The following is a 13740-nucleotide window of genomic DNA, read 5'->3' as shown; positions in this document are numbered from 1 at the left end:
AATGCTATTGGGAGAATGGTGCCAACAGACTTGCTTGACACAGGGCTGCCAAAAACATCCAGTTTGTAAAAAAAAAAAAACAAAAAAAACCCAGTATCTGCAAGGCACGATAAAGTGTAATATAATGAGATCTTCCTGTAATACGATGAAAGCATTATAAAATTTTCATATCGAAAGTGAATTCATACGAACAACAGTTCCATTTTCCACCCCATTCTGAGTATACCAAACTACACAAAGTACTACTAAGTAGGAAAATAACAGTTAAAATTAGCAATATTTTGCTAAGCCTTGGTAAAGTCTTTTTTGGTATCCTACACAGAAACCGGGTAAAGGATTAGTTCTAAAAACAGTGTAATAAATCTTTTTCAAAGTAGGTAGTTGCAGATTCTTTGCTTTCAGTAAAACTAAAAGAGAAATATGATATTCCTATAGCTTATAGACCACTCAACATATTTTTTAGAAATAGGTCACAATGTGATTTTTGACATATGACTAATAAGAATGTCAAATAATTGAACATCACTTAAAAAAATCCTTCCACTGCCATTTACTTATTTTGTAGCAAGATTTCTTTTGTTTATATTCACAAGAAAGGGAAACAAGATTAGAATTGAAACTGAATTTTGTTTTATTCTTGTAAGGAATATTCATCTATGAATATATAAACTATTTGAAAAACGTCCCCATTCATCTCACAGAAGTATATTCAAGACATTTTCACTTTTTATCTTTCATATTATCAAAATGTTTAACACATTTATATTTCAGTAGATTTTCACTTTTTGTATTTTGAATTATCAAAATGTTCAACACATTTATATAAGAATTAGGTTGTTTTCAGTCAAATGTGTACAACTAATTATCATAAGCATAATTCAATACAGGAAGAAAACAGGTTTTTAAAAACATTATATGATCTCAAAAAATGAAAAAATAATTTAAATTTGTGGAGCCATTTTAAGGGGTCACAAAAACAAAATATTTTGAAGCCTACTCATCTATTCTAGCTTTTCCCATGAAATATGAATCTCATCTTTAAAGTGCCTGTCAACTTCTATTTGCTTCAAGTTATTACACTATTTAGAATGAATTTATCTTGAATTAGTCTTAGAATGTGTCTTTTCTAAAAGGTAGTTGCAGACCTGACCTCTCATTCTAATCAGCGATGTAGAGATAAAAGGACATCACTGATTTTTCTCTGCAAAATCCACTGAAACGGCAGCTTAGATTAGCATAGCCTTTCTGTGTACGCCTCTAGTTTGAATATCAGGGGACTAGGGTTTTGTGAAGGGGCTTTGTCTTTAACTTCTGCACTGCTGCTTTTCAAGCCACAGCCCTTCTCTCATTTGACCAAGTCAAGTGTGTTCATTCCTGTTAGCATTTTCAAATGCTCTTTATTGATGGTAAACACACCTGGAAGTCAGTGAGCCATTAACACAGTTTGATAAACTTGTAAATACTTGTACATCCTTTTCCTCTGAAGCTCATCAGTCCTCTTAACATAAAAGCCTGGACACTGAAGTCTTTCATCATGTCCTGAATTCCAGAAAACTTTGGCTTCAGAAGAAATAAAAAAAGAAGGCCAGTTCTAGGGCTCTCTATCCTCCCTTACTGAGATCACTACATCCATAAAGCCCTAGACCCTGAACCTGGGAATGATCATAGGAAACACTAAGGTTGTCTGTAGGTTTTACTAAAAGAAAAAGGAGGAAAACTGGAGGAAAAAATAGAGACAGGGCAACAGAGTGCCCTGTAGTTATTCTAAACTCAAAGCTTGTGGGTTAGGAATCAAACCAATTAAAGCCTTCACAGTAAGAGTGAAATGTACCATGTCTTCAAACACAATAGGGTATCATCTTGAAGGTTTTTTTTTTCAACATATCCTGTTGTGCCTGAATGTGGGAGCCACTAGCAGTCTTTTCACCTCCTAACAGTGATTTTTTTTCTTTCATCAGTAAGTATGTGTCACAACAGTCTTAATGTCTTAAAATACATTGTCAGAATGTGAAAACATAAAGAGACCACATACGCAAAGCTATTGTTATTCCTCTCCTTCTCATGTGATACCCAGTTCATAGGAAAACACATCAGTGAAGTGACACTTTTTCAGATAATGCCTTTTAAAAAGCACTTTGAACTGAAAAACATTTTATAAATAATAGTTTACCAACCATAGATGCTATAAGGACAAAATAGAAGATTTAAAGTCATATTGGTAATTAGGAGGTTTGAAGAATCTGTTTGAAAATTATTTTGCAATATTGGAAAATCAGTGAAAATTACAAAATGCTAAGTTTTCAGCCAGACATATCATGAATTTGCCACCTGCCTATGATGTGAGTAAACAAGCCTATAATGACATAAATGGAAAGGCAGAAAAGAAATTCACTGTCAAACTCTAACTGCAATTGTTGCAGAAGGTAAATGATAATATCATCTTAAATCCCACAGAGGCACTAATAATTAAGACGTCAAGAAGCAAGGTTAAGCATTTATAGACAATCAATAGCCCACCTTCCAATTCTGTCACCTAACCTTGGATTCATACCCTGACTTCGAGATCTCTGAGAGAACATATCTTTTTATAAACAACCACATGCCATAATTTAGCATTGTGGGTACAGAGTGTTATATCACAAGCTAAGTAAAATAAGACATAACTACTTTGCAAACATAGTTTAATGGACAAAATCAATATAGCATCTAATTAAGGAACTATTACACACTGTAATAATACAAATACTATGAACAATATTGAACAAAACTCAGTGCCCTTGCAGCTCTCAGCTCCATTTCTCTAATTCACAGGTAATCTTTAACCTGCTATAAATCTAACTCTCTAAAGTTGTCTAGTACTTGAGAAACTTGATATACGATGATCAAAGATGTAAAATTTAAAAGCAATTGGAATTGTTTTGTTTGAGCACAAATTATATGCATATATACCCATACACACCTATTTGTAGTTTTTCAATTTGTACCCATACAAAAAGAGTTCTTTTGATTAGAGACGTCACTTACATGGAGACTATAGAGATGCCACAGTTACAGCGACTGAAATGTGTAGCCTTTTACTTTAGTCTTTACTATCCTATGCTAAAATCTGGGATTTTTCTTATTGCCCCTTTAGAAATACAGCTGGTGTTGAAATGTTCCATCCGGGTACACTCCACTTTTCCCTAACGGACATTTTCTAATTCACTGTAATAACTCGCTCGATTTCTGACTAGCCTAGAATTCACGTGCTCTGGGAACAACAGCTATGACCATCTTGCTTTTACTGCTTTTTCCCCAGAATCTTGCTCAGTGAATGGTACATAGTAAATGCTCGTTAAATAAATGTAAAATGAACGAATTCTATGCATTCAAAAAAAGATGACAATATTTCTTTCATAAAAACCAAATAACTAAAAATATAAATAATGAACGATAAGGATTTCCATTACTGCTTTAGAGAATACTACTGATGCTGATTTAGAGAAGTGTCTTCTTAAAATTTTGCTCTAAATTACAAGTGCATTACCTTGAACTGCAAAGTGAAGAGCAATCACTGATACGTGTTGAATAGTTGTCATGTTCCAATCATTGCTTGGCACCCTGCATGTTATTATCTGATTCAAACCTCATTGTAAACCTTTACACTACCCTATAAAGAAACAGGATGTGACAGTGGTAATTTGCTTAAAGGCACCCAGTGAGTGGCAGAGCTTCAGTTCTTAGCCACTATTCTATACTAGTACTTTGCATATACTCGATGCATGGGCCTTTGTACACTTTATATCATATCCTTTGGTTGTACTATTTTTACTCATTCCTTCAACAAATACTTTGTGAGCAACTATTATGTGCCAAAACTGTTCCAAGGGCTTAGTATATAACAGGGAGAGAACAGACAGGATCCTTGTCTTATAGGCTAGTAAAGATGACATACATTAAATAGTAATAGTGATAACCATAAACATTTTTCAAGCGTTTACTATGTACTTTACACCATTGTATGTTTACACCTTTGCATATTTACATTGAATACTCAAGACCAAAGACCATTCATTCTATGAAGTAAATTAATCCATTTTCTTTTAGATGAAGTCTTACTCTGTTGCCCAGGCTGGAGTGTAGTGGCGCAATCTTGGCTCACTGCAACCTACACTTCCCAGGTTCAAGCGGTTCTCCTGCCTTAGCCTCCTGAGTAGCTGGGATTACAGGTGCACGCTACCATGGCCCAATTAATTTTTGTATTTTTATTAGAGATGGGGTTTCACCACGTTGGCCAGGCTGGACTAGACCTCCTGACCTCGTGAGCCACCTGCCTCAGCCTCCCAAAGTGCTGGGATTACAAGCATGAGCCACTGTGCCTGGCCACTTAGTCCCTTTTAACTGATGAGATAACTTAGGCACAAAGAAGCTGTATAACCTGTACCAAGTAACACAGACATTAATGATGAGAGCTAGGACACAAAACCAGGTGGTTAGGCTCAGAAGTCTATGCTCTTTATCTCTGTGTGATATTGTTTCTATATTACGGTATGGTGTGATGCACAGCCAGACTGTGGGGAACCTTGTACATCATTTAAAGGCTTCTGACTAGAATCTAGGTCCCTGAAGGGGGTTAGGCAAGGAATTGGTATCTCATATTTGCATGTGAAGAATGGATGAGCAAGGCCAGAGACATAAAGCACAGATAGAAGAAGGCGCCTATATCCAGTTGAGAGAAAATAGGATTCAAAAGATATTATGGGGTCAGAGGTGAAGGAACTTAGAGACTGGGTGAATGTGGGAGATGAGAGAGTAGAAGCAGTTTTTGGGCCTTCTGGAACAGGTGAGGAAATGAATGATGGTGCCATCTCCTAATGCAGGAACCCCGCCTTATCCATAAGGGCTATGTTCCAAGATCCCCAGTAGATGCCTGGAACTGTGGATAACATCAAACCCTATATATACTATATTTTCCCCTATACATCCATGCCTATGACAGCTTATAAATTAGGCGAGAAAGAGATAAATAATAATACAACAATTATAACCATATACTGCAATGAAAGTTATGTGAATGAGGTCTCTCATTCTCTCAAAGTATAACAGTTTCAGACCGCAGTTGACTACAGGTAACTAAAACCACAAAAAACGAAACTGTGGAAGTGTGGTGGTACTGTACAGAAATCCCTGAAAGAGAGGCAAATTTGGAAAGAAAGATGGCTTGGCAACTGGATTTTCCAAAGATGGCCACAACAATATCTTCCATCCCACACGCCCGAGTGCCATGGGCATGACAGCTCTCTGGTCAAGAGGAGGAGTTTAATTCCCCTCCCCAGGAGTCTTGGCTGACCTTGATGACTTCCTGACCAAAACAATGTGATGGAAGTGACTACCTAAGGTAGCCACTGCTAGGTCATACAAAGCTGGTAGTTTCTGTCAGGGTCTCTTGGAGTGCTCCCTCTTGGGATATTCCTCTTCAGAACCAGCTGCTACATTCTGAGAGGCTCAAGCCACATGGAAGGCCATGTTTAGGTGCCCCAGTTATTGACTACAGTTGAGCTCAGGTCAACAGGTGGCATTAACTGCCAGCCATGTGAGTGAGCTACCTTGGACTTCCAGCTCAGTAGAGCCTTCCGTTAACCTTGGTTGACATCTGAAAGCAACTGCAGTGTCCTAAATAAGAACATAAGAACTGGTAGGTTAATTCACTGAACCATGAGAGATGATAACAAATAGTTTTCAAAGCCACTGAGTTTTGATATGGTTTGTTATGTAGTAATAGACAAACAAAGTAGTTGATGGGTTCCGTTTTAGACATGTGGAGTTTAAGATGTGTGGAAAACACCCAAGTGGAAATGTTCTAAAGACAACTGGATAGATTTTATGCAGTTGAGATCTGGAGCCGAGGAGAGACACCTAGGATGGACTTACTGGTTTGAGAGTTAGGAACACAGAGAATGCAGCTCGAGCCAGGGAAGTGGGTGACAGAATCCAGAGTGATAATATTGTAAGGAGCAGAGTCCTGAGAAACAGCAGCATTTAGGGATCAGGTTGAAAAGACATGAGTCAACTAAACAGAGACATCATTGTCAAAACACCCAGGGAGAAGGTCAAAGTGAATGTGATATCGCAGAAGCTAATGGAAACAATATTTCAACAAGGAGGGATGATAGGTTAACTATTAAATGGTTCCAAAAACTCAAACATGATAAAGAATGAAGAGATGGCACTGGTGCTATTAACAAAGCAATGGGTCACTGGAGACATCAGTTTTAGTGGTGGTGAAGGCAGAGGAGGACAGTCATAAGCAAGGAGGACTATGGAAACCCAACTCTAAGGCAAGGTAAACAGAGGCAGAGAAGGGATCAAAGTGACTAAGCACACTATGTTCAAGAAGAATGGAAGCGCCGGGCAAGGTGGCTCATGCTGATAATCCTAGCACTTTTGGAGGCTGAGGCAGAATGACTGAGCTCAAGAGTTCAAGCCAGCCTGGGCAATATGGTGGAACGCTGCCTCTACAAAATATACAAAAATTAGCCAGGCATGGTGGCATGTGCCTGTAGTCCCACCCACTCAGCAGGCTGAGGTGGGAGGCTGACGTGGGAGGATCAACTCCTAAGCCTAGGAGGTCGAGGCTGCAATGAGCCAATCTCCCTGGCTGTTTTGGCAATGATGTCTGTTTAGTAGTGATTGTGCCACTGCATTCTGGCCTGGATGAGAGTGAGACCCTGTCTCAAAAAAATAAATAAATAAATAAATAAATAAAATAAATAAATAGAAGGCTGGTAGAAGAAAGAGGCAGTAGGAGGCAAAGTCAAGGGATTATCGTTTTCCAAGATGTGAGAGACTCTGGAATGTTCAAACGTTGACTGAAACGTATCAATAGAATGGGGACATTCTGGAGAGAGAGAATGGGATCAAGAGGACCCATGCAAAGATGTACCTGGAATGTGGGGAGAAAAGGAAGCACAGATCCACATACATGGAGAAATAAAGATGCGTTTATGAAAATGATAGCGTTCCCCTTAGAAATTTCTATTTTTTTTTCAATAGAATGCAAGGTCATCTGCTAAGAGAGGGTTTTGAGTACAGCAGGAGGATCTGAAATAGTTGTTAAGTATGGGGTAGGGAAGTGTGCGAGGGAACACAGTAGGGCTGCCGACGGTTGAAGTTGGTAAGTCGGGAGATAGGCACTATGATTCCCTCTTTACAATTTCTTTTTTAGAAGAAATTGAAGCTCAGAGAGGTCAGGTAAGTAACTTGCTGAAGCTTACAAAGTAAATGAATGAAGGAGCCCGTATTCCAGTGTAGAAATGTGTGATTCTTTCCAGTACATTAGGCTAAATGAATTCCTTGGTCCAAGGGACTAATTTTAGTTTCTGAAAAGAGACCAGCGTTTGAGCTGCACACCTCATTCTTACCTCTTTATTCCCTTTGTCCATTTCCATCAGTTTTGTCTAAGACCCTACACTTCTGATATCTCATCTCTAAAATCTGTAGGCAAGGGAGGTCTCAGGAATGATCAGTAAAGGACGATGGCATATAACAGAAATTCTTCTTTTAGATACTAAATACCATTTAGAAGCTTTGGCTCAGTGTTAACTTAAATGCAAGCAGGGAGTTTACTGAACCTTTAGCATAATGATTGTTCCTTAGAATTATATTTACAAAATAAGAGTAAAATAGGACTGCATAAATAAGAGTATTACATTTAGAAGCTGTGAAATAATTTTCTCACTATGCTTTTCACAGTTCATTCTCCTAGTGAGCTTTGTTCAGAATTCTAAAGCTTTCTCAAGGGTTGTAATCTCCTAGAATTTCTAAAGAGATGATGTGATCTGCTTCTCGGCTAGTATATAAAATTTAAGTAGTAAATGGGGTGCTGAGGTTCATCATAAAAGCCTAAAAGCAGTGGTTTGCAGGTACCTCCCTCCTTGTAAATAGAGTTCCCGTCCACTCCCTGGGCCCCAGGTCTTTAAGTATTGTATTTAAGAGATACTAAGAGCTTCCAGTTGGAAGAACAGAAACAAGAATTCCTTACAATTTGGGGTTTTTGGGGCTATTCAAGAAATTATAAAGAAGGCAAGTAACTAATAGTTAAGTCACTCATTGGACAATGTCAGGGCCCAGACAGAAACAGCTTTTCCATGCAGGGAAATTTCTACAAATCCCCTAGTCCAGTTGGTAATTCTCTAGTGCATGTAGCTGATACTGAAGACTCTGTAAACCATTTCCTATATAGGAGACTTTTACACATCTAGGAAAAAGGTACTTCGCTTATATGTATATACAGGTGCTCTAGAGGTGCACAGAACCCTATAACAACTGAATTCTATGATCACTTGGAGAAACTTCAGTCTCTCTTAGAGAAGGAGGCTACAAGAGCGGTATTTCTGAAATTACAGACGTCAATGTTTTATAAATTATAAAATTATTTTAGTGGGTTGCAAGCAGCATTTGTTAAAAATGGGAAGTACAATAAAATAAAATGGAAAATCCTAGGATGTGTTTCATAAGCCAAGGATAAGTATTATTTTGGGAAGCATACTTCAGATACATATGTATATTTGTGTGTATATGTTGGCTTTAATGTAACATGTATTTCTTATTGCACAGTCATGGTTAAAAGTCATTATTTTGGAGGACTCCAGCTTCAAAGAGATTTCTACTGATAAAGCCATATTCATGTGATGTTCCTTGTTCTTCCCAACCTGTGGGACTGACAGGATCCTAGGAAGCCCATTCCAGGGCTGCCCTAAAATTTTCTTGCAACTCGGAATAACTAAGCACCCTGCCCAAAGTTAACGTAGTAAACAGGCGAAGGAGCAAGTATTTAAATATAGGCTTCCGTGAGCTGAGGAATGCTGATGTGAGCAGGGGTATCCCCTGGCAAAATACCAGGAAACAGTACCCAGGCTGTGGAAGTATCTCTGAATCCACAGCTTTCTCAGTATCATGACTTTCAAGGACTGGGAAACTAATTAGCCAAAGTCTGTTTTCATTTTAATCATAATAAAAGGTTAAGATGTTGTAAAATAAACAGAATACCCATAATAAGCATTCGTCTCTTTGGTATAATTACAATTTCTTCAGTGTGTAAAAAAGTTCCCTATACGTATGGTTAATAAGTACCATTTGATCATTTTCACAGGAACCATGCATTTTAAGAGACAGTCTACATTTCAGTCAAAACAAACCAAAAATATTCTTAATTTCTGTGTACTCATTTTGTTCATATGTGTGTTTTTAATGTATAAAAAAGGACAACTAAGGTAATTGAAATGTATGTAATTCAAATTCCTTATCTATAGTTTCAACCCTCTTTAATCCCCTCTACAGTGACTGCCACTATCTACTTTAGGTGGGCGACACGTCAGTCACCAGCTTACAGTTCTGGAACATACAGAACTTTATTCAAAAGGTTCCATATGGGGGCGAGGAGTCATTATTATTATAAAAATCGAATGTCATAAAATTCCTCAGCCTCCCTAATAAGAAAGAGAAGTGTCATAAAGTATTATTATTGCTAAAACAGAAGATGGAAAAAAAGAATAAAAAAGTGTACAAAGTATTCATCACAGTGACTGCATACATGTAACATAGCAGCACATATGTTCATTAAATAAAAAATAGTTTCTAATTTTGCAAAGAAAACCAGCCACATGAGGACAGACCTGTTAATGGGAAAGCTGAACACGAATATACCAGATAAGAAACAAAGAGGAAGGGGAGTTAGGGGAGTGCTTAAAGGGAAATAATTTATTAATCAGATGACAGAAAAAGGCATCTTCATCAGGTTGCTCTGAGATACCAAGTATTATGATATTTTGCAAAAAGTCAGAGGATACCAGTGCCAAGACATGTACACACACATACGCACATAAATAATGTAAAAATATTGGTAATGTAAGTGTACATATGTATATATAAACTTTTCTAAGTGTTTATATTGAAAAAATGGAATTCTCTAACCACTTAAATTCCATTTTTAATTCAGAGCCAATTGATTTCAAAATCTTTGTTAGCTCAAAGTGCAAATTCTTAAAGGTTTAGAGAAAGGGCAACCAGAGAAAAGGTCAATAAATTATAATCCTTTAATGTGTTTTGCATTTAAAAGCTTTTATAATAAAATTAATATAGCGTTTCAACTCCACACACAAGTTGAATGAAGAAAACCTAATATACCCAAGGTAATATAAGAGATGATACACTGAATTATAATCTATTTGCAGACTAAAAATAAAGCTCAATTCACATTTACAGAAGGAAAAGGCAGAAAAGCCCAGCCATCAAATCAGAAGCAGAAAATCATATTATTCCTATAATAAAAACATGAATTTTCAACCTTTCAAGTAAATTAATTAAAAAAACACTCATAAATAGACGATATCTGCAATTTTGAAACCTTTCCCTATTCCCAATTTGGCTAAAAATAAATTTATGGAAAAGGGATGTTAAAAGAAAAACACAGGATACATAATTCTTCACTTACCATTGTCACCAGAAGGTAATGACACAGTGTTTGTTGGCATGGTATCAGAATTCACTTTTCCATTCTCAAATGTGTCATTTTCAGTCTGCTGCAGCTGCCAGTTGAGGCCAAAGAGATGCATTGCTGGGGGTAAAGAACACAAGTTGTTTAAAGGTCTGCTGCCTTCAGCTACAATAGCAATCGCTAAGCATGTTTAAAACAAGAGTTATATGTAAAGTTAAAATTTCCATTTTCTGAAATACCAAGGATAATTGCACAATGAAAATTATAAAACAGGCTGGGCGGAGTGGCTCACGCCTGTAATCCCAGCACTTTGGGAGGCCAGGGCAGGAGGATCACCTGAGGTCGGGAGTTCAAGACCAGCCTGACCAACATGGTGAAACCCTGGCTCTACTAAAAATACAAAATTAGCCAGGTGTGGTGGTGCACACCTATAATCCAAGCTACTTTGGAGGGCAAAGCAGGAGAACTGGTGGAACCGGAGAGGCAGAGGTTATGGTGAGCTGAGATCGCGCCATTGCACTCCAGCCTGGGCAACAAGAGCTAGACTCTGTCTTAACAACAACAACAACAAAATCAGCTGGGCCTGGTGGTGCATGCCTGTAATTCCACCTGCTCAGGAGGCTGAGGCAGGAGAATAGCTTGAAATCAGGAGATGGAGGTTGTGGTTAGCTGAGATTGTGCCATTGTACTCCAGCCTGGGCAACAAGAGTGAAAATCCTTCTCAAAAAAGAAAAGGAAAAGGAAAATTATAAAACAAAGAGTTCCTTAATAAATATAATTGACATAGCAATGCAGTGCAATATGGTGGCGCTTTAATAATGATTTGATACTATTCAGTTCATTAGTATCAGGAAACTCTTAGGAATCAGTCGTTCTTTGCTCTAATTGGTCTGAGTTCCATTTTTCACCATCTTTTAAGTAACTGGTAGAACACCCCATATAACAGCATTTGCCAAACTTACTTGACCACAGGTCACTTGCAAATTTGTATTACTTTGCTGTAACACCTGCAGATTCTTAAGAGACATGATCCTCTACCTTTGGGTTAAGGTAAATGCAAAAACTGGTCTCACAGATGAATTTGTTGGTACAACAAATACAGTTGTTCAAAATATAATCAAATTTTAATATTCTAATTTGGGATGAATAATTTTTGAGTTGATGACATAATTTACTAATGGTACAGATTAAAAAGCATGCGTATGTGTCAGATAATTGAATGTGAGTTTCTGATGTGAGTATAATTCCATAGATTTATATTCAATGAATTTATTAAAATTTATGATTGTTTACTAATTTCCTTTATTTAAAAAAATTTTAAAATTAACTAGAAGGCTATACAACTATAAACATAAGTTTTAAAATTCCAGACATAATTTCAATAGTGAATATATTGTTTATTATTTTTCTTAACTTATCGACACTATTTGGAAAAATATGTCACTGTCATATTAACCTAATATGCTAAATATTCATTTGTGTTGCACAGAATACAGTTTAGGAACTGGCTCCTAAGAAAGGTTAAATATCTATAGGGAAACCCAGTGATGGCCATATTACCATATCATGAAAGAGAAATTTTTAGACATTATTTTACTTACTGTATATATTGGAAATTACCAGCACGATGGAAGAAGAATTAAGAAGGCAGTGTGATTACGACCACTGTCAAAAAGCCCTTTGGATCCAATACATGAAGTAATGACACTGAACTGGTACAGTATAGGGTGCGGGGCCTTTGGGTGCAGTTAGATTTTGGTTCAATATTCAGTCTAGAATTTAGTCTTGGGTAAATTATGTGACATTGTTAGAGATTAGGTTTATTTCCAAAAGGAGGTTTATGACAACTACCTTATTTAATTTAAGCTGAGTTGAGAAAATATAGGCCAGAAGTACTAGACAGAGCATATGAAGGAGAGCTGGCACAAAGCTAGACAGTTCTTACTACTGAGGTGTTGTATTTAGTCTAGACTCCAGGTTACTGAAGCATTTGCAGTCACCTGACTAGACCATGGCACCGCTCAATAAACAGTCCCTTCTGATTGCAATGCTTCTCCCTTACAGGAAAATACCTGTGCATCCCTCACATGGGAGATGTCAGCTTCTTGAGGAGGCCTACCCTGATTGGGTGAATTGTTTTTCCCAAGATGATTTTAGCTCACTTTTATATCTCATTTAAAAGACATAATTTTGTATAAGGACACAATGCCTGATACCTACTAGGTCTTAGTAAGTATATGTCAAATAAATGAATTAAAGTTAGGAATATTCTATTTTCTGAGATTTTAAAAATCTAAGAAAACACTGTGTGGATAAAAATATAGTAATTTAAAGAAAAAGTTAATACATAGAAAACAGATGCATAAATGGCCAAGAGAGGAGAACATATTAGTAACTGATGAATGACTGCTTTACTATAATGCTATCTGAAAAGCAGTTGACTGAAAGTCTTCTCTTACTATATGCAATTAACTGAATTTTAAAAATTCAGTAGTTTTAGGATATTCTATTAACAGTCCACATCCTTTTGCTAATAATACCTGATATAAAAGCATGCTATAGTAAGAAAGATACCAAAAATAGGTAGATAGCTACATCTACCCTGTAGATGTTAAATACATGTATATACTCACACTCCCTGCTTAAGTTATCCTTGGCCAGCAATTCCTTTTAAACTCTGATTTTCATGAATTAAGATATAGGTTACAGAATTCTTGAATTTACAAGTTGTCATCTTGTAAAAAGGTATAACTTCATACATCATTTTGCATTAAATTGCATAGTGTTTGAGTGGCAAAATGTCAGGAGCTTTCTAAACATTTATCACTTCATACATTTTTCAGGGTTTCAGATGCTTTACCAAGTTTTGAACAAAATAATGGGAGCTAGTTTTGCAGAGAGTAAAACATTTAACAGACACACTTTGACACAGCAGCAATAAATGCGCCAACAGGGTCAAAGTTTCCACACAAAATAATTTGTCATCGTTGTGATCTTTTCACACAGAAAGTCTTCTTGACTGATAGATTTGCTCATATGATCAGTTTTAATAGATTTTGAAGAGTAGACATAATCCATGGGATCATACACAGATGTCATATGTTAAAAAGTAAGGTGATGTTTATATTGGGAGAGCTATTTTATTTTTCGCCAGATGGGCAACAGCTTTATTATATATATTTTTTTATTACAGAAAATCTCCATGAAGTGGGATGCTGGTTCTACTTAAGATGCTGTGTAATGAGACTCAGATCCAAAAATATTAT

General features: G+C 36.7%; 1 protein-coding gene across 12 annotated transcripts in view; it reads right to left on the bottom strand.

Moving 5' to 3' along the window:
* The window catches only part of TENM3 (teneurin transmembrane protein 3), a 471979-nt gene that overhangs the window by 127087 nt on the left and 331152 nt on the right, over nucleotides 1–13740 (bottom strand). For all 12 annotated transcript variants that reach the window (XM_032298890.1, XM_032298888.1, XM_032298892.1 and 9 more), the window contains one exon: nucleotides 10472–10594. In XM_032298890.1, the coding sequence (XP_032154781.1) occupies nucleotides 10472–10594 (123 nt within the window). The remainder of the gene's footprint in view (nucleotides 1–10471; nucleotides 10595–13740) is intronic.

The sequence above is a fragment of the Sapajus apella genome, unplaced genomic scaffold (assembly GCF_009761245.1).
Source record: "Sapajus apella isolate SASKATOON/1434 unplaced genomic scaffold, GSC_monkey_1.0 scaffold39, whole genome shotgun sequence".
NCBI classification, from domain to species: Eukaryota; Metazoa; Chordata; class Mammalia; order Primates; family Cebidae; genus Sapajus; species Sapajus apella.
The sequence above is the reverse complement of the archived record's forward strand: the minus strand, read 5'-3'. Positions and strand labels throughout refer to the sequence as shown.